The sequence below is a fragment of the Geotrypetes seraphini genome, chromosome 5 (genome assembly GCF_902459505.1).
Source record: "Geotrypetes seraphini chromosome 5, aGeoSer1.1, whole genome shotgun sequence".
Classification (NCBI taxonomy): Eukaryota; Metazoa; Chordata; class Amphibia; order Gymnophiona; family Dermophiidae; genus Geotrypetes; species Geotrypetes seraphini.
Genome location: NC_047088.1, coordinates 149,482,816 through 149,505,395, shown reverse-complemented (window position 1 = coordinate 149,505,395; position 22,580 = coordinate 149,482,816). Strand labels below are relative to the sequence as shown.

Here is a 22,580-nt window from a genome sequence, read left to right as displayed (position 1 = left end):
GTCTTTATTTCTTTCTCTCTCTCTCCTTAGCCGCTTTTTTTCTTTCTGCCTTTCTTTTTCCTTGGCTGTCCATCACCACCCCTTGCCTGCTCCCCCTGTCCATTTTCCCTTCCTTTTACCTCCCCTGTGTCCACCACCACCCCTTCACTGCTCTCCTTATGCAGCAGCAGCCCTTCTCCCTTTGTTTTACCTCCCCCCTGTCCAGCAGCACCTCTTTCCTTCTCCCCCTGTCCAACATTAGTCCTCCGTTCCTTTTCTTCAACCCCCTGTCCATCAGCATCTCTTTCGTTCTCCCCCTGTGCAACAGGTGCTAGAGTAGACGACTGTTTTTTTTTTTCCTTTCTCTCTCTGTGCTTGGATGCTGTCTGTCTGTCTGTCATTCTTTCTGTCTGTGTCTCTGTCTTGCGCCATGCCTGCCTATATCTCTGTGGCCCCCTTCTCTTCCCCAGCATGATTGGTGTGTGCCCCCAGAATACCCTTCCCCCCAAAGCAGCCCCGTTTCCCAATGCCCCTGCCCCCTTTTGTGCCATGCCTGCCTGCTCCGTGGCCCCTTTCTGTTTCCCCCCTATGATTGCTGTCTGGCCCAGGAAACCCCTCACCCCAAAGTAGCCCCCTTTCCCTCTCCCCTTGTTGAGCCATGCCTGCCTGTTCTGTGATCCCCTGCCCATGACTGCTATGTGCCCCCAGCACACCCCTACCCCCAAAGCAGCCCCTTTCCCTCTTCCCCTGCTTGCCTGCCATGCCTGCCTGCTCCCTGTGCATCAGCATCAGCATTTCCCTCCCCCTCACCTGTTCCTTCGTAGCAGCATGGAGATAAAACGGCTCCCTTAGTTCTTTGCTGGATTTTTTTTTAAGTTTAAAGATGCCTACGCGGTTCCTCTCACGATCCGGCCTGCGTCGGAAGCCTTCTCTGACACAGGCCGGGATCATGAGAGGAGCCACGGCAGCAGTTTTAAACTTAAAAAAAAAAATGCAGCGAACTAAGGGAGCCGTTTTCAAAGCCGCCGCCGCGGCTCCTCTCATGAGCTGCACTTATATTATGTCGGAAGATGAGAGAGGAGCCGCGGCGCCGGCGGCAGATTTCAAATTAAAATAATTTATGCGGCCAGCCGGCTCCCTCGAAACCCTCCCCCCCTTTCCCTTCCCGCGGTCCGTCTGGCTGCGTTGTTCTCTCCCTCATTCTAAAACCGTCCGTGCCAGCTGAAGTGGGAGTGGGGGGGATTCAGCACCGGCTGGGCGACTCGAGCCGCCGGCCTCCAGTAGCTCGAGGCCGACGGCGGACATGGTTTGCGTTGCCGAGTTTGGTGACGTACAACCCGCGCATGCGCACTAAAAAAAAACGGGACAGCTCAGGGAACACGATTTTTTTAGTGCGCATGCGCGTCTACCATTTTATTATATTAGATGCTTGAAATATGGGACACAAGGTTCTCGATCTAGCTCAAATACACAGTGGGCCAAAATCGCAGGCCAACCAAAACAAGTGCCGTGGTCGTAACCATGTTTAAGGACAAGGATCGGCAAAAGAAACTTAAGAGTGTAAACATAAGTGGCCAAAGAAGCATCGCGGGCACATAATAAACTAAAACCCAACAAAAAATATAAATAATGAAAAATAAATAATAACAAATCCTTGCATGCGGAAAGGTTTAAAAATGCATAAATAGAAAGTTTCTGCTGCAGAGCGTGAAAAAAGTGTAGCTGTCCTGCACTAACAAACGTCGTAGTGTGGCAATAGACTATAGAACACATAAAAACCATCAGCTAATATTTTATGGGAACTTAAGATAACTTAAAATAACTATGTGCACGTTAAAAATAAATAGGAAGAATGAAATAAAGCAATGGTGGCTCTTACCTAGTAGAGACAATCTGTAGCACTCTGAGCTGAGGAAACCGAAAGTAAAACCAGCTCGAAAACGCTAGCATTTTTAAAAAGGGGGTCACATGACAAATGCCATAGTCGCAACTGTAATCATAAGCAAAAAAAAACCGCTAAAGAAATCGATGGTCACATGATGAATTAAAACTCAATAAAAAATAATAAATAAATAAAACTGAATGGTCTAAAAACAACTGACACACATTGTGAAGATAGTATAGTTGTCCTACATTGACATACCTGGTGGGCCAGCTCTAGTAGACATTTGGTATTTTCTTACGGGCCAAATATAATTACACTTCGGGCCTGTGTTTGACACCCCTGATCTAGAGACTGTGATGGAAGAGGCTGAGATGGATATAGTGATGATCATAGAGATGTGGTTCATGGAGAACCATGACGAGGATATCATTATACAAGGCTATAATCGGTTCAGAAAGACAGGGGAGGAAGAAAAGGAGGAAGAGTGGCTTTATATGTTAACGATCATATTAAAGCCACACAATTGCAGAATCTGCAGCGTAAGGAAGAGGCACTGTGCGTCAATCTGGAAAGAGGGAATGGAAAAGTGTATTTATATTGGTGTGATATACAGGCCTCCTTCACAGATAGAAGAAGTGGACAGAGATCTAATAGTAGACATTCAGAATATAGCTGTAAAAGGGGAAGTATTACTAATAGTGATTTTAACATGCCAGATGTTGATTTGGTATCGCTATTGTGGGGTCTTCTAGAAGTAGGGAGATCTTGGATTCTCTACAAGAAGAACTGTTCCAGCGGTTGGTAATGAATCCACACGAGATGAGACCATGCTGGACTTAGTATAAAGTGTTTCTGATATTACAGTAGGTGATTATCTGGTGGGTGGTATCTGGTGAGCCCTATATGAGTGTCCCCTGATGAAGGTGTATTGATTACGCCGAAACTTGGATCCTAGTTGAGACTACATTTATGAATAAAGCTTTTCTCATTGATTGAAGAGATGTCTACCTTACCTTATTTTAGGTAAAGCTTTTTGGTACCAAAACGCTGCCGTGGCAGCCATTTTGGATTTCCCAATTTTATTTAAAGTTCTCCAGAAGATTCAAATCACAGCTAAACTGGCAGGGATGGAATCCTCATGTTCCTTTACCCCTAATTCCAGGTTTGTACTGGATGTGCGCCCAAAGAGTGCCCATACACCACCTGCCATTCAGCACATGAAGGGGAGAAAGAGCGGGAGCCATCAGCTTAGTCTCCCCTTTGCTCTCTAGGGCTGAGGAACCGTCAGGGCTGGGAGTAAATCCCTTCCAGAGCCCTGAAACAGCAGTCACTCTAAGCACAGGGTACGGAGGCCGCAGAGCGTACGAGATGCAAACTGGAGTCAAATAAAGGGTTTGTTTAAGTACGTAGGAATTCAGATAGCAATAGATATGCCTACCCTCTATAATTTAAATATAAGTAAATTGTTGCAGCAGACAGGTTGAATTCTGGAAGGCTGGAGGGATCTTTCAGTATCCTTGAAGGACCAGATAAGTTTGATCCGTATGATGGTCCTGCCAAAATGGTTGTATATATTACAAATCCAAAAAAGAAAGTGCTATAACCACTATTTTAGCGGGACTGAGACTATTAGCAGCTTTGCATATAATGTATGTAACAGTGATATAATCGCCAACATTTCACGGTATACAACCGTTTCTTCAGGGCTTTGCACATTTTCACTTCCCCACACTTATCTGTGGAAAAAACATATATAATCACCCTGTGTATCTCTAAACGATACTTTCAACTGTGATGAATATAGCAACCATAGTACTCACTGTGTTGCTTGCGTTCTTGCTCTTACCAGCGTCCTGTCAATATAGTGATTTCTCTTGTGCGATTTAAATGAGAGTTGAGCCAATCAACCTACACCACGTAAATCACGTGTAGGACGTCGGCTACTTTTCACTGAATGGCCAGCTCAGTTCTGGTAGATGTGGATTGGTCTTCTTAGACGCACAGATCATATAATGTCATTCTTAAAAGCAAAATGCAATACAGACCACAATATCAGTAGAAATAATACCACTCTATACACCTGTTCAGCCCATTAGGCATTACAGATTCGAGCTCATAAATCCAACGTTGCTCTTTTTGTTGAAGAAGTAACTGTCCATTACCTCCCCGTTAATCTAATTCATTGTGGTCCAGTACATAACATCGGAGCTGATAAAAGTCGTGCTTATGTTCTAGGCAATGTTATACGATTGGGGCATGTGGGATTTTCCTATTGATCGCACTTCTGTGTTCATTCATGCGAATCCTCCACTGTCTGCTTGTTTGATCCACATAAACCTTGGAGCATGGACACACTAAGCAATATACTACAAAATCCGTCTCGCAGGTTGTCTTATGCTTAAATACATATCTTCTGTGGTTCATGGGGTTGATGAACTCTGTCGCTGTCACCATAGAAACATAGAATATGAAGGCAGAAAAAGGCCGTCGGTCCAACAAGTCTGCCCACTCGAATAACCCACCCCCCTAAGCACTTCCTCGAAGTGAACCCACATGTTTATCTAATCTAATCTAATCCTTAGGTTTGTATACCGCATCATCTCCACGTTCGTAGAGCTCGACGCGGTTTACAGTAGGAGAAATAGGAAAGAACTACAACAGAGGGTTAGAGGTAGAAGTGTGAAGAAAATTTAGAGGACTTGGGATGCCAAGATATAAGAGTTTCCTTGATTCCTAAGTTGGAGGGAGACTTACATTTTTTGAGAAAAGCCAGGTTTTCAGATGTTTGCGGAAAACTTTATCCCATTTATTCTTAAAATCGAGCACGTTGTTGGCCTCTACTACCTGAAGTGGAAGATCATTCCAACGATTAACCACCCTTTCGGTGAAGAAATACTTCCTAATGTCACCATGAAATCTCCAACCCCTGATTTTTAGCGGATGCCCTCTTGTCACCCTAGGTCCTGTAAGGAAAAAGATGTCATCTTCCACCTCCATACGGCCAGTAACATATTTGAACATCTCTATCATGTCTCCCCTCTCTCTGCGTTCCTCAAGAGAGTATAGCTGCAACTTACCTAGACGTTCTTCATATGGGAGATCCTTGAGTCCTGAGACCATCCTAGTGGCCAATCTCTGAACCGACTCTGTTCTCAGCACATCCTTTTGATAATGTGGCCTCCAAAATTGAACACAGTATTCCAGATGTGGTCTCACCATGGACCTGTAAAGCGGCATTACCACGTCGGGTTTTCGGCTGACAAAACTTCTCCGGAGGCAACCCAGCATTTGTCTAGCCTTGGATGAAACTTTCTTCACTTGATTGGCAGCCTTCATATCTTCACTAATGATTACTTCCAGGTCCTGTTCTGTAACAGTTCTAGTTAAGGTCTCGCCGTTCAGAGTGTAGGTTCTGCAAGGCTTTCCTCTACCAAGGTGCATAACTTTACACTTCTTGGAATTAAAGCTCAGCTGCCAAATAGTAGACCATTGCTCCAGTAAAAGTAGGTCCTGTGTCATAGTGTCGGGTACGGTACCTCCGCCCACTACATTGCATAATTTAGGGTCATCGGCAAATAATGCAATTTTACCCTGAAGTCCCTGAGGCAGATCCCGTACGAAGATATTAAATAGGATTGGACCCAGGACCGAGCCCTGCAGTACTCCACTGAACACCTCCGACATTTCGGAGGGAGTACCGTTTACCACCACTCTTTGAAGTCTGCCACTGAGCCAGTCTTTAACCCATGCAGTTAATGTTTCTCCTAGTCCCAGCAAGCTCATCTTGTTCAATAATCTATGGTGTGGGACACTATCGAAAGCCTTACTGAAGTACAGATACACTACATCCAGACACTTTCCCTTATCTAGTTTTTTTTGTTACCAAGTCAAAGAAGCTGATTAGATTGGATTGGCAGGACCTTCCCTTTGTAAATCCATGCTGGTGGGGATCCCTCAGCCTCTCATCGTCCAGAACCATATCTAATTTGTGTTTAATCAATGTTTCCATAAGTTTACACACTATTGATGTAAGACTTACCGGCCTGTAATTTGCAGTCTCTGACCTGCATCCCTTTTTCTGAAGCGGAATGATCGTACAGTTCATACAAGTGCCACAAGCCATATGTCCCAACTGTCTTTCCGCTCTAGTGTCACCATTTCTCAATACAGTGGGGCTCAGCTGTTCCTTTAAATTTACTCCCCTTCTGTACGCCAATCTCAGACCATGTTCTTTAAATGGAGGCAACATCTGTATTAAAGGCCAATGCTTATGTAAAATTCTGCCCACTTGATGTGATTTTTGATCAAATTTTATGGTACAGGTCATTATATTCTCTCTTGCTGGCGGTCCCTTATCCATAAACATTAAGTCTCTGTTAATGTATAAAGCTCTTTTATATGCTTTATGGATGACATAGTCGGGATAGCCTCGTTGTTTTAACTTTTTCTTCAAGATCTTAGATTGAGCCTTATATTCAACCACTGAACTGCACAGTCGTCTATACCTAAGAAATTGTGAAATCGGTAAATTATTCTTAAGATGTTGTGGGTGAAAGCTTTCATAATGAAGGAACATATTCCTATCTGTGTCTTTTCTGTGTACAGTGGTGAGCAGTTCTCGATTATGTCGTGTAATCTTAATGTCCAAAAATGTAATACTGATTTTGTCATATTGCATACGAACTTAATGTTCGGGTGGCAATCGTTCAACCACCTAAAGAACTCATCCAGACCTCCTCTTTCACCGCTCCAAACAAAAAACACATCATCTATAAACCTGGACCAGTGAGAGAACTTCTCATTAAAAGGATTTTCTATAACCCACTTAGTTTCAAAATTGGACATGAATAGATTAGCGATGGACGGCACCATTGTGGCTCCCATCGCCACCCCCATTTGTTGTTTATAGTAATTTCCTTCAAAGATAAAAAAATTTTCACACAGGGCTATCCTCGCCAACTCAACTAAAAACACAGTAGGAATTTTCTGATTGTCCTCTTGTTGGTCTAGGTATTTGTATATTACTTGTAGTGCTTCTTGCTGGGGGATGACCGTATACAATGACTGAACATCTAAGGTTACTAACCATACTTCCTTTGTTTCTGTAAATTGTAGGTTGAAAATCTTTTTAAGGAAATCAGCAGAATCTCGAATGTAGGAAAAAGACTCCTTTACATAGGGTTGTAGAAAGGAATCTATGAAATTAGATAATGGTTCTAACACAGAACCCCGACTAGACACAATAGGTCTCCCTGGAGGTTGATTTAAGCGTTTGTGTATTTTTTGGCCGATCATGTGGGTGGAGGAGGTTTGAGCTTTCAAGCTCTTCCAAGATGAATACCTGAGGCCTTTTCTTCCGTTGGAATAGTACTTTTAGATTCACAAGTGGTTTTTTTTTCTTTTTTGGATTTATATTCATTTACCCACTTCCACGTTTCTATATAGATTTGTATATATTACAAACCATTCCTTTGAGAATGATGGCAAAAGAAGTGCGTGCTTTGAACCGTTTATTTTCAAAACTTTGTTGGGCACATGGAGGATTAGGTTTATTTTCAAAACTTTGTTGGGCACATGGGGGATTAGGTATGCCCTATTTGCAACTATGTAATTATGCCTGCCTGCTCCATCAAATTGGTGACTGGATTACACATTCTCAACTATATTGCGGTAGAGACGGAACAGGTTTTCTGTGCTCCTTATCTTTTATATTCTTTGCTGCATATGGGCCGTCCACTCATTCCAGTGTGGCTTAAGGATAGTATGCTATTGAGTCCGCTACAAAGGGCATAGAAATGGCTAGTTAAAGTATTGGGAGGAGACCCCCAACATGACAGATTTTCTGCTACTAAGAGGAAATGTAATGTTTATACCAGGGCAGGAGAATGTGGCATTTGGGACCTGGGGGAGAGAAGGGATAAAGAGGTTGGAGCATATTATACAAGCAGATGGAACCCTGCAGGATTTTGGGGATATATAAAATAAGGTGAGAATTCATTGGGACAATAAATTCAAATATTGTCAGCTCAGACATTATTTGATATCTCTGGGTAGAATACAACTTAGCAAACATGGGAAACAAATTAAGAATCTTTTTTCAACCAGAAGCCTCTGGGCTGGATGACTAGGCTTTCCTATGCCATGCGGCCAGGTGATGATGGTCTGGAGGCTGAAATTTAAAGTTGTGAATAAAATTTTTATGGGGGTGGGGGGATCGGTGATCACTGGGGTAGTGTGTGGGGGTCAGTGTTATGTGTTTTCAGTGCTTATCTGGTGAGTTTAAGTGGGTTTTTGTAGGCTCTGTTGTTAAACTTTCGGTTATACATGCTGTATAACTAAGTCTAAGCTGGTCCACGTCCCGCCCAACTCCCGCCCTCAACACGCCTCCCGAAATGCCCCGTTTAGCTTTGGACGTTGAGCGGCACTATGAAGGCTTAGGTCGTTTAGAAATACGTCCAAAACCCGGTTTTATTATTGGCGCTTGGACGTCTTTGAGAAATGTTCGTCCAAGTGCCGACTTAGGCCAGTTTTTGGACGTTTTTCTCTTTCGATTATGAGCCCCATAGTGTTCAGCACACTGGTTCCCTGATTCATTTAGAGCTATAATACCTGAGGGTATTCGCTGTACAGAAGGAACTTTCAGAAGCTTCAAAACACGGGTCTCTCTGCAGGAATGAAATATAAATCAGAAAGAAGGGCACAGGACCAAGTATTTTGTTGTATAGTTTAGGTGCACACTGGATTATTTAAAATGTATTTCTTAGTAGTAGAGCTGCAGTAACTAGTGAAATATGCCTCAAGAAGGAGTTGTGGTTATTATATTTTTGATATCAATTATTTGTCAGATTTGATATTCTACTTGCTGTGGTAATTATAAAGCAGATAATAATACTAAGCAGTGCAAGTAAAATACAAAAATAGGGCAATATCCATTGTACAATACATCTAAATCACATTAGTTTCTCTTTCCACTCTTTTTTTATTTTTTTGGTGGGGGGGGGGGTTGAAATGACTCCAGTGTGCACAGTCTGTACCCTTAATTTATATACAGTAGGCATTTCCCTGTCTCTGGAGGGCTTACAATCTAAAGCAGTGTTTTGCAACCTGCGGTATGCGTACCAAAGGGGGTATGTGGGCTGGCAACCGCCAGGGATCTCTCCCTGCCTGCCCCATCACTGAAGCCACCACTGCCGCTACCGCAGTTTTCTCCCTACCTTCCCCCCAAAGCTGCCACGCATTATTCCCCTCCTCCCTCCATTCCTCCCCCGCCAACCCTGCCACACTCCATTCCCCTGCCGATGCAGCAACAGAAATGGGCCAGGCGCATGCAGCAACTGCACAAGTGGCCGGCCCACAAGCCTTCTCCCGATGTCAATTCTGACATCAGAGAGGAAGTTCCGGGCCAGCCAGGCAGCAATTACATATAGGATGCACAGTCAGAAGGAAGTGCACCACAAAATCACAACAAAGGTAGGAAAAATAATTTTATTTTCAATTTAGTGATCAAAATGTGTCAGTTTTGAGAATTTATATCTGCTGTCTATATTTTGCACTATATTTGTCTACTGAGGTGACATTGCATATTTTAAAGTCATCTGCCTTGACCTCTTGGAAAACTCCCAAATATAAATGATAATTAACATTTTCTCTGCGTACAGTGTGCTTTGTGGTTTTTTTTTTATTTTAATTTTGTGGTTACCATTATGTATTAATAAGATTATATTGTGTGTATGTGAAAAATGGATTGAAGAAATTGCATTACAATTAGTACTATATGTATTATTATGGGGGTGGAGTCAGGCAGAGTTTGGGCGGGTCTGGTGTGGAGCTTGGGCGGCGGTACTCAGTTGGTATTTGTTAGGCTTAGGGGGTACTTGGCTTAAAAAGGTTGAGAAACACTGATCTAAAGGGTCCTTTTACTAAGCTGTGATAGAAAGTGGCCTTAGTTCACCTTCATGCAGGTCTTTCCTACTTACTAAAGCCATTTTTTTCTACAGCTGTAAAAATAGCTTCTTTCTATTAATGGCTATGTACTAATGTTCAACAGAGGAGCCAAGCGAACTTAATTTTTTGTTATCTGATATAAAAAAATAAACAGTAAAAAGACCTCAAACAGATATCAGGTTTTTAATGAGGTTATGAATAATATCATAGGGCAAAAAACCTTGTTTAATATTTTATTAAGAATGTCAAATGTGAAAATCTCATAAATCCCTTAACACATATTTATAGAAAAGCTGCCACTGAAATTGAAATGGCAACACTTTATATTTTCAAAAAACAAAAACTTAACTTGCTCCCAATGGTGACTCAGCCATGTCACTTTGAAGGCTTCTTCATGGGTGGTGTTCCCAAAATAATGTTGCTGCTTAAAACGCAAGTCTCTTCTTTCAGTCATAGGGGTAATGTTTACTGGACATTATTTTCTCCTTAAGAATAACCACAAAACAACATTATGCCACGTTTTAGTATAATTGCCGTATGTACTACTGTAACCTTAGCAACATGTTGGCTAGCAGTTGAAACATATGTAGCTGTCGGTTGACAAGTTCTCCTGAATCAATCTAAACTAGATTATAAGACTGCTGAGTCTATGGAAAAATAGAGGTTAGGTTCCAACAGTATACATACCTCAAAACTGTGGAGAGTGAACAATGAATCCTATTAAGAAAATAGGGTTTGGATCCTGCAAGGGAAAGCACTTGGAGTACCTGTAGATGCTTGTAATGCACTCTCTGGATGCTTGAGGGCCATATCTGGAAGCAAATGCCAGATCGTGAAGTGAAAATAAAAGCAAAGAAAGTTGTTGTTTTTTTAAGAGCAGGTTCACAAATATGCAAGCACAGTGGCACAAATAGGGAATATCGGTCACAATGGATGCATCTGCGGATATGCAAAATCGTGCATCGGGAACATGGGAATAGCGAGAACAAAGTTCCTGCATTTCTCGAAAGGCTTCTAATCCCTTATATTCCAATTAGATCCTTAAGATCCGAGGAAAAATCTCTCCTCTTAGTCCCTTCACTAAGATTCATTTATTCAAGGAGGGACATGATCTTCTCTGTCATGGCACCCCAAATCTGGAACTTGCTTCCAATTTTCATAAGGAAGAAATATCTCTTAGTAAGTTCAAAAGTCTTCTGAAAAGCTGGCTTTTTGAGGATGCTTTTAACGGAGTTGTTTGAATTCTACATAATTAGGACAATCTATAGCGGACTACAGTGTCAAGCAGACGACCCTTTCCCATCCCATTATTTTTCACCTCTGCCCTTTTTTTTTCCTTTATGACTTGTATTTAATCATATTTTCCTTTTGTGTCTTGTTTTGTCAATAGTTGTATTAATTGTCCGGTTTTCATTCAATGTGGCTTTCTTTTTACCCTGGTTTTATTATTACTTGTTAATCGCATTGGATTGTATTTCCATAGTATTCAAAGATCTTAATTCTTCCATGTGATCCAAGTGTAATGGTGAAGACCTGAGAATCAGAGCTTAACAGCATATTCATTCTCACCAGTTCCCTACACCCTTATAACACTGTGCCTCAGATGATCATTTACTTTCTCATTTTCAGTTGCATTTAGAATATTGTGTACAATTCTTGAGGCCACACCTTCAAAAAGATATAAAAAGGATGGAGTCAGTCCAGAGGAAGGCCACTAATATGGTGTGTAATCTTCATCATAAGACATATGGGGGACAGACTTAAAGATCCCAATTTGTATACTTTGGAGGAAAGGCGGGAGAGGGGAGATATGATAGAGACATTTAAATACTTACGTAATGTAAATGCGCATGAGTCGAACCTCTTTCATTTGAAAGGAAACTGCAATGAGAGGGCATACTATTACGTTAAGAGGTGATAGGCTCCGGAGTAATCTAAGGAAATACTTTTTTACAGAAAGGGTGGTAGATGCGTGGAACAGTCTCCTGGAAGAGGTGGTAGAAACAGAGACTGTGTCTGAATTCAAGAGGGCCTGGGATAGGCACGTGGGATCTCTCAGAGAGAGAAAGAGATAATGGTTACTGCGGATGGGCCATTTGGCCTTTATCTGCATCATGTTTCTATGTTTTCTCCTTCTCATTTTTTCTGCTGGTACTGCTCTACTTTATACTCTTCATCATACTAAGCTTTCCTCATTATGCCCTGTGGAGTATACCACCTAAGGGTTTCAGAACATATACTATTTCTACTAATTATTTATATAGCGCGACTAGACATACACAGCACTGTATATCAAAACACAGATGAGACAGTCCCTGCTCAAAAGAGCTTACAATCTTGTCAAGAGAGACAAACTGGACAAGAAGATGTATCAATAACACTGTGCTCAGATGATGGAATTACAGAGGGAATGATAAGACAGATATTGGTGCTTAGAAGGTGGGTTGGAGTTTGGAATTGAAAGCATCTTCAAAGAAGTGGGCTTTGAGTCTGGATTTGAATACTGCCAGAGACGAAGCTTGACATATCGAGTCAAGCAGTTTGTTCCAGGCATAAGGTGCTACAAGGTAGAAGGCATAAGGTGCAGCAAGGAAGAAGGGATGGAGTCCGGAATTGGCTGTAGAGGAGAAGGGTACAATTAAGAGAGACTTTTCTGATGAGCGGAGTGCCTGGGTGGGGGAGAGGCGGAATGTGGGGTGTGAAGAGAGATACTGAGGAGCTACGGAGCACATATTTGAGGCTGAGCATTGATTGAAATATGGGCAAGCATTTTTTTTACTTCTTGCTCTTAGATTATAGAGACATCACATCATAATCTAATTCTGTATGTCTCTTCTACCCTATTCCAGTTTGCAATGATGTCAGCAATGGTACATTGCCTTTCTTAAAAAAAAAAAAAAAAAGGATAATGGATTTCATATGCATTGTATTGAGGTCAGTAATTTATTGTGTGGTGCAGGGTGGCTTTTAGCTGCTGTTTTGTTTTGGGTTTTTCCACATACAAAATATAATTACATTTATTCACCTTAATAGGAAGTTCCTTTTTTGATATAAAAATTTTTCTGAGTTCTGAAGTTACTTGTGTACTTCCTGAAGTACTTTAATGCTATTCTGATGCTCTCATTCATTGAGGGACATATCTGCTATAGATGCAGTAATGAATTTATGTTCCGAGACAGGGTTAGTATTCACAAAGTTAACTGTATGGTTAAATTAACAAAAAAAAAAACCCACCATGCTCACAAGGTATAAGAATCATTATATGTCGATACTGTTCATTCCTAGAACCTCATAGAAACAGATTATGCATATAGAACTTCCATCGTAGGCCTCCAGGCCTATTTAACAGCATCAACAGATCCAAGTACACATAAAGTATTGGAAGTATGAAAGCAAACATCCAGAATGTAGTTCCATCATTAAACCTGGACAGACATTTCAACATGCAGATGGAATGAGTGAGAATCCACCTATGGGTACAGGAATGGAACCAACAGAATATGCAGAGCAGGAGAAAAAGCTCTTTAAAGAGCAAATCAATTTAAAAAAAAGGGTAAACACACTGCAAATGCACAAATACATCAGGAAATATAAAGTGGAAACCATACATGGATCAAGCCTGGACACATGAATGATTGTGGAAAGGAGAACTGAAACCTAAGAATGAGAGATTGAGAGTTGCAGCACAGGACAGTGGATTATGGTTCACAGCAAGTAGAGAAAAAGCTGGCATGAGATTCTTTATTAAAAAAAAAAAAAAGCTGGAAATAGTTACTAATCTTGTAGCTGATTGTGAAATGTTAATGGTAAAAAATGTATATACAGAAAGGCACAAGGTGGCATGTCTTAGTCATTGGAAACTTTGTAAACAGAACATTGCTGTATCGGAAAAGCATTGGGATCATGACCCTCAGAGAACGATGGAGAATGGAGAGGTTACAATAACCTTGGGCATCCCCATTCCAACCTATAAGAAGCTGGATGTAAGGAAACCAAATCTAATGATAAGAGAAAACCACCAGAATAATGTTGATCATAGAGGTTTCAGTGCCAAGTGATTTACTCTGTGAATTACGTGGAGTACGAAGAAATTCAGTCCAAGACCAAGAAAATGTGACAGAAAGATATATAAATATTTGCTATCTTTTTGGGTGCTACAGACTTTGTTGAAACATTTTAAGCATACTTAGGCTACCTATATATGATATATCTTATAAACTCCAGAGGGAAGCTCTTTTTGGCATGATGCTGGTATTATAGTGAGCATTAGCAGAAAGTTTTAGGGGCTGGAACATGAGCAGAGTGCCAAATACAATTCTGGCCACCTTGTTGAATAGGCTGGATGGACCATGCAGGTCTTTGTCTTCCGACATGTACTACATTACTATGTTATAGAATATCTTACTGTACTGCACATACCTGCAAAACCAACCCATTTGGATATATTGCCCCTGAGAGAAATAATATAACAGATGTGTCTCTGACTGGATGCTAAGGAATAAAACACTTGCAATATCGCCATGTTATAATAAAAAGCACGCTTTGAGTTTGTTGGACATTAAAGGTGCCTTGTATCAGGTTAGCTTTTACTTTTCTGTTCACTTCTTATGGATCTACTGTAAGTTTCCGAGTTTATTCAGGGCTTAATATCCTACCTATTAGTAGTTTTTGACATACATGATAAGCAAGCTTATCTTTTTGAAATGTTTGTAAATATAATGCAGAGAAAGCTAGGTCTGCATACTGTCGAGCAGTTTTTAATGTAGGTAAGTAAAGGATCAAAATGAAATCCTCGGAATGAAATGGACAGTCTTTTTTTTTTTCTTCTTCTTTTCTTTTTTGTAGAAAGAGGATGTATCCCTCATACATCAAGGCCTGCAAGGAGATGGATTCTTTTCAGAACTGCAGCTAGTAGTGGTGGGTACCAGGACTTCCTGCTGCAATCGGAGAGAAATGAATACTAGCGGTGGGAGCAAGGCAAGAGCTCTTGCCACACAGTTTTTTCAGGGGAATGGGGCTGGGTGTGGTATCGTGAAGCTCAAGGGTGACAAAAAAGAACAAGGTTAAAATGAAATCGCTTAATAAATATTTTTCACAGATGAAGGATTGGGAATAGGAAGGCAAAGCAAATGGGACCTTGAACAACCGAAAACTGTGTTTGTGATGCTAGATAAACTAAAGGTAGACAAAGTAATGTGGTCAGATGGGAAGAAAATTAGGGAGGTTCTGGTGGCTGTGCTGTCCAGACTTTTTAAATGCTTCTTTAGAGTGGGGAGTGGTCCCACAGGACTAGAGAAAGGCAGATGTGATCTCTCTTCAAAAAAAAAGAAATAAGAGAAGGTCAGGAACTAAAGGCCAGTTAATCTGACCTTTGAGGTGAGTAAACTTATTTATTTATTTAGATTTATACCCCGTCCTCCCCAAAGAACACAGAATTGGGTTACAGTTTACATTCACAGTGTTACAATGTGTTTTGCAATATACCTTCATATAAGATTACTTACTGATGCTGGTGAAGGGTTGAGGGAGAGACTAGGCAAAAAGGTAGGTTTTTACAGTTAAGAAGTCTTTTAATGGCTCTGATGTGAGGAGGTAGTCTGTTCCAGAGGTTTGGAAAGAAATGGGAATACGATCGTTTCCAGGCTGTCTGAAGTTGGAGGGAGTGTCCTGATGGTGTATATAAGCGTATTTCATCTTGGGAGCATAACATTCTCTTTGGGGTATAGAGAGGAAGTTTGTCTGAGAAGTATTTGGGGTCCATGTTGTAGAGTGATTTAGATTCCAACACAAGGCCTTTGAAAATGCAGCGTTTGGTGTTGCAAACGATATTGCACATGTTGGAGAGAGATGGAGGGTCTTGAAATTAATGCTACAAAATCTGAATTTAGTTAGTTAGTTTAAAAAATTTCTCACCTGCTTGGACCTAAGAGGTTTACAAAATACAATCATAAATAAATGACAAGTACATAATCAGACGGTACATTTCCAAGGTTCTCATACTACATGATTACTGAGCGAAGGCTTCCATAAACAAGGTTGTTTTAAGTACCTTCTTGAATTTTTGCATATCCATAAGTAATCTCAAGGATCCCTTCATATTGTTCCATAGAGATACCCCTGCTATTGAGAATACTGATGTTCTCATTCTTTCATAATGAGCACAAAGGAATTCATTTGTACATAGTTGCATCATTCCCTCAAATCTCAGAGACCTGGATGGCTGATATAATTTCATCGCCTGTGCCAAACATCAAGGGCTTTTTGATGAATTACTCTGAAAACTAGTACAAGGACTTTGAAAACAATACGAGAATGTACAGGCAGCCAATGAAGTTTTTTCAATAGTGGCAAAACATGATTGAATTTTTTGAATTTAACTGCTCGGGGAGATTTTTCTACTTATTATCAAGCCACACAATTACAGGCCATATTCCTCTGGGTCTTTCCATCTAAGTGTTGGGTACAATTGGAACAGGTGTTACTGAATTCTTATCCTTTAGTTGCCCTTCCATGGTTGTCTCTGGCAGAGCTTCATGAGCTCAGTAAACAGACTCCTTATGGAGTCACCTGTACATTGCAGGTATGGAGTCAGGTGCGTACAGCATGGTCTCCCCATCAATATTTTTAGGATACCCCCATACGATATGCTCCAGGGTTTGCTCCCAGTCAGACTACACCGGTGTTTCACCGTTGGGAATCTTTTGGGTTGTGAGTATTGGGACAGCTGGTGCTTCAGGGGACTGTGGTACCATATGTATCCCTTTCTGATTCATATAGTTGCAAAGCACTGATTTTTTTTCTCATATGTTCAGCTTTGGGATTTTTTGCATAGGATGGCCCGAATGGAATAGAGTGGACTCTGCTTTTCTGAAAGTTTTTCATATGAGGGTACGGATGGGGCTGACTTCTCAATTGTACAAAGCATTGCTATACAGTCGGCCCCTACCCCAGACTTCTGAAAACAGGTGGGAAGATTTATTGGGCCAGCTCCTGGGCATACAGTTGTGGGGTCTAATTTATGTTCAGTTACTTCGACTTTCTCTTGCAACTAATTTGATTGAACAGGGTTATAAAATGCTCTTACACCTGTTAAATTGCAGCATTTGTTTTCTTATGGGTCAGGGAGATGTTGGCAAGAGTGTGGGGAGGAGGAGTCATTTGTCCATAATTGGTGGGATTGTGGGAAAATTGATCAGTTTTGGATGATGGTTCAACAACTTTTGGAGACCCTTCTACAGGCTCCCATCCCACTGCAAATGGACATTTACTTCTTAAACAGAACATTAGTGGGTTTTAGAGGTGGGGAAGGGTCATTTGCTTGCTTGGTTGTCATGGAAGCCAGATTATGTGTGTCCTCTTTCTGGAAATGGGATGTCATTTCTCCTTGGGATGACCTCCTTCTCAAGCTGGACCACATTTATTTGATGTCCAAACTCATCGCTCTTAGGAGGGACCCTTGTGGCTTTTGACAAGTCTGCCTCCCATATAGCAAATGGAGGGGAAGTAACTGATGGCAAATTTTGCTGGGGATGTTTTGTTACTCTTTTGTCACTCTTTTTTTTTTTCTGTCTGTCAGGTCGGCTGGGGGTGGTGGGGTGGAAGGGTTAGGATGTTTCTATAATTGCTCTGTTACTTGTTGGCATTCAGCCTGTGTTCTTTGATATGAGTAACACTTCTCAAATTTCTCAAAACATGTTTCTTTGGTTTAACTGCCCAATAGTCTGGGTTTTGTTTCTCTCCTTTGTAGAAGAACTAAGGTCCAGAGTCTGTAACAGGTGCCATTGTCAGCGGTTGCCAATCGCATGTCTATCACGCAACGGCACCAGGTGCAGAATTTTGCCAAAAGTAGGCACCAGAAATGTAGGCCATAGGTTCTAGACCTACATTTCCAGCACCTATCTTTGATATGAATCGCAGCTTCATAGGCGCTTTAGGCTGCTTAATGACACTTCTGCATTAGCCACACCCACAGTGGGGTTAGGCAGCCTAAAGCACCTACAGTGGTGCTGTTCCAGCACTGATTTTTTAGGTATTGGTAGGCACCTTGAAATTCTAATCAAAAGCATTGTTTAAATGGTGTTTACTGAGCTTGGGTGCCTACTGGCACCTAAAGAATCCAGACCTAAATGTATAATTCCCTCACGTGTTAAAGTTCTCTTGATCTTACTGAACCTAACTGGATAGAGGCAGTATATAATAACTGAACTGAAAAATTAGTTTTCTGAAATCCAATAAACTGCAGGACTTGAGGCAGCATAGTTAAACTAGAGGTAGGTCTTGTGAGAAGAATCTGATTTTTTTGACTGGATTTTTAGGCAGTCAGATCAAGGGAGTATGCTAGATTTAGTGTACAAAGATTTTAGCAAAGCCTTGGATACGGTTACACATGGACAACCTCTAATATGAGTACCCATAGTATGAGCCTTAATGTGATTGACTGAGTTAGAAACTGGTTGATGGAAAACTACAAGGGGTCGTGGTAAAAGGATTCAGTCTCAGGGAAGGGATGTTAACAGTGGTATGCCAAAAGGTTCTTTTTAACAATTTTGTGAGCAATATTCTCTGATAAAGTTTACCTTTTTGTTGATGATTCCAAAATCTGCAATTGAGTAGACACCCCTGATGATGTCGATAATACGAAGAAGGATCTAGTGAAGCTTGAAGAATAGTCTAGAATTTGACAGCTAATATTTAATGATAAAATATGCAGGGTGATGCATTTGGGTTTCAAAAACCCAAGGGAGTGATACAGTTTAGGAAGGAAAATTCTTCTGCACATGAAAGAGGAGCAAGACTTAGGATGATCAAAAATGATGATCTGAAGGTTGCCAAACATAGAAAATGTGACAGTAAAAACCAGAGCAATGCTTGGATTCATAGGAAGAGGAATGGCCAGCAGGAAAAGGGGGTGATAGCACCTTTGTATAAGTCCTTAATGAGATCCTATTTTGAGTACTGTGTACAATTCTGGAGACTGAACCTTCAGAATGATTTAAACAGGATGGAGTTGTTTCAGAGGGCTGCTACTAAAATGGTCAGTGGTCTTCATAAAGCTTATGGGGATAGACTTAAAGATCTCATATATACTTTAGAAGAAAGTGGGAGAGGAGAAATATAGAGACATAAGTACTGTGACATAAAGATAACTTTTGATTGAAAGGAAGCTTTGGAAAGAGGGGAACATAGCATGAAGGTGAAGGGACAGATGCAGGAGTAATTGAGAAAATACTTACGAATGGAAAGAATGGTGGATGCGTGAAATAGCTTTCAGATGGAAATGGTGGAGACAAAGATTGTATCTGAATTCAAGAAAGCATAGGACAAACACATAGGATCTCTGAGGGAGAGGAAGGATAGTAGATGAATTTATATGGTCTATCCATCTGTACCAAGAAAGCATGGGGCAAGCATATAGAATCTCTAAGGGAGAGGAAGGGGTAACAGATGGTATGGATGGGCAGACTGAATAGGCCATATGGCCTTTATTTGCTCCCATTTTCTCTGTTTGTCTTGCTACAGATTGGATCAGAGTGACCTGTGGGCTGCATCTGTTCTCATGGGTCCAGAAGTTCCCTGCCTTTTTTCTAAAATAAGATGTGAATCTCATCTGTTATTTCAAGACTATATTAGAACTATATTCTCCAGTTTCAGGAGATAGGCTAAGATGTAATCTTTAATAAAATAAATTACAAAAAAAAAAAAGGTTTACAAAATATTTCAGCAGATAGTACTCCCCTGAACAGTCTTTTGTCATAACTAAAATTAATCAGTATATTTCGTGTCTCATCTATTCTAGGTTTGATCCAGACAGATTCAGTGATGATGTGGCCTATAAAAGCTTGTCCATATTAGGCTTCTCAGGAAGTCAAGAGTGCCCTGAACTGAGGTGAGGAAAGAGAAGGATACGTGTATAAACTAGACTGGGGAACTTTCAGCATATCCAGTGTGATTTGGTTTTTGCTAAGCCTGATGTGAAGCTGGAATGGCTTTTATTTCAGTGTTTCTCTAATGACCCATTCTAATTAAGCAGGCTGAGACGGCATCTAACTCCAAAATCTCTGCCAGGCACGCACAAGACTTTTCTCTGCTTTCTGTTACAGCCCCACGACGGACCTATTTTACAAAGTGACTGGTAAAGTTAAAAGCAGCGCTCTAGTTAATTAATTAATTGGACTCTGAGAAAATTCCAGGTGGCAGTTCACAGTACATCAGGTCTCTCTCAGGGTTTCCTCTCTGACTGCTGCTGTGCCAGCAGTTAGGAGATGTTGAGGCAGCACCTCTTTGGCAGCTGAGCCTAATGAAGGGAGTTGAGAGGCGGGAGCAGGTGATGCTGTGACTCTTGGTCAGCATTCTGTGAAAGCCCAGTTGATTCACCAACTAGAACTTTGTTTTTAAATTACCAATTAGTATTTTAAAGACATGGAACAGAACAAAATGCCTTAATTTAACACCACCTGCTTAGCCTCCTCTCTTTTTTTTTTTTTTTAAAATATGTTTATTAAAGGATCAAAGCATACGAGAATGTACAGAACATGACCATACAATAGGGACATCATGTACAATAAGCAAAGGTGCAGGCAGAGAATGAACAAACATGAATGAATCCACAACATATCAACTCCCATGCAGATCCAATTTTAAAACGAAACCCCCCCTCCCGAATCACAAAGAAACTGATTCTTCGCCACTGGATTGGTACAACGCGACCAACAGTGCAACAGTGGAGAGCTCATATGTCTCTGATGGCTGGGTGGGAACGGCAGCATCATAAGGGGGCAGCGAGCTGGAAATCTAGAACCTATTTGGATTATTGGAACTCCTATTAAGGCTGGTTAAGGAGCCTCCTCTCTTTTGATGTAATTACTGTACATTCTGCAACAACTAGATATACGTTCTCTCTAGGCAATTCTGGTCCTCGAGAGCCAGAGCTAGGTCAGGTTTTCAGGATATCCACAATTAATATGCATGAGATAGATTTGCATCTCAAGGAGGCAGTGCATGCAAATCCATCTCATACATAGTCATTGTGGATATCCTGAAAACCTGGCCTGGCTCTGGCTCTGGAGGACTGGAATTGCCTACCCCTGCCCTAGAAGCTGGTCTGTTTCTTTCCTCTGAAGTTTTGCTGCTATTTTCCCTAAACAGACATGCTTGGCTCTGGAAATGCTTTGCTAATCATTTGGGGGAGTGGGGAGGAAGTTGGTTTGTCAGTAGACTGGCGGTGTGCCTATGAATGTGTATATACTGTATATACGCATATTTGATTCTGATCAGTCTTTACTATGTTAAAGATACAGACCGTAGAAGTCTGCCTGGCACTGGCTTTACTTCCCAACTAGTGTAGTTACAGTTGAAGCTCACTCTAGCTCATCCTGATCTATCTTTTGCCATTTACAGGACACAGAACATTAGTCTGCCTTCCCAACTCTCTGCCTATCATAACACATCAAATAAGTTGTATTTTTGAAAAATGAGCTTTACAAAAAAAGTACCAGTATGAATACAGTAGAATCCCAGTTAACTGGTCCAAACCAACCAACACTCTCAAAAATCGGCAAAAAAAAAAAAAAATAATAATAATCTTCCCATCAGCCCCCAAAGCAGAAGCGGCAACCTACAACCCCCCTCCCTCCAGCCCCCAAAGCAGCAGCAGCCAGTCCTGACCCAACAACCTCCCTCTCTCCCTCCAGTCCCCCAAAGCAGCAGCTGGTCAGCAGAAACAGCTCATCAGAAGTGACGTGGCAGAGGAAACTTCCTGCTGGGGCTGGCCGCAAGCAGCCTGTTTATAGCGCTGCCTCTGCTGACCGGCTGACGCTGCTGCTTCAGGAGAGCCGCAGGTAAGTGAGAGGGGTTCTTCGGAGGCCAGACTCACGCAGAGGGAGGGAAGGCAGATGCGGGTGGGGAGGTGGACCAAAAGTGTGTGGGGGAGAGGAAGGGACATGGATGCTGGACCTGCAGGGTGAAAGGGAGGAGAGTTGGATGGATGCTGGACCCAAAATGGGGGGGAAAGAAAGTGACCCAGACCAGAAAGGAGGGTGGGAAGGGAGGAACAGATGCTGGACCCTACAAGTGGGGATGGGGGGGAGGGCAAATAATAGAGAGTGGCTCAGACCAGAAAGGAGAGGTGGGAAGGGAGACAATCTATTTTTAATAGTAACACTCAAGCAACCAGAAACTACATTTACCAATCCCCATGGCTGCTGGATAAGTGAGAGTTTACTGCATTACAAATAACAGAAAATGTCAATAAATTTTGACTCACCTGTAGAATATAGTAGAAATCTATCACTAAAATTGTCTTTCCCATTCCAACTCCCTTTCTCAGAGGCTTCTCCCATCCAGGTTCCTCTGATTTTTCAGACCCCCCTCTCATACCCCCACTTCTCTTCCTCTAGATTCCATTTACTCTGCACTACCTTTCTTAAACTACATTACCCTTAGTCCACACTAGTCCTTTTTGCATGTCAGCAGCCATAGAGGCTGCACTGTCTTTATCACTTGTTGGTACTCAGGGTCTCACTTGCCCAGCTATTTGGCAGTTGTGGCATCATGCTTTGGTAGTGGCTGCAGGGTCACATAGCTTACTTGTATTCACGTTTATTAAAAAGCTTAATATACTGCATTTTAAAACAGGAATCAAAGCGGTTTACAAAATATAACGTACATGTAGTAAAGAGGAGGTAAGCTGAGAAAGGGACAGGAAAAGGAAAAAGCTATGTGACCAGCAACCAACTCAGGTAACCACTGTTATATGCAAGAGTCATGGCTGCAG

General features: G+C 41.5%; 1 protein-coding gene across 1 annotated transcript in view; it reads left to right on the top strand.

Annotated features, from left to right (window-relative positions):
• The window catches only part of LOC117360702 (cytochrome P450 20A1), a 105,250-nt gene that overhangs the window by 81,002 nt on the left and 1,668 nt on the right, over positions 1–22,580 (top strand). Inside the window, exon 12 of the mRNA XM_033944934.1 lies at positions 19,605–19,694. Coding sequence (XP_033800825.1) covers positions 19,605–19,694 — 90 coding nt within the window. The remainder of the gene's footprint in view (positions 1–19,604; positions 19,695–22,580) is intronic.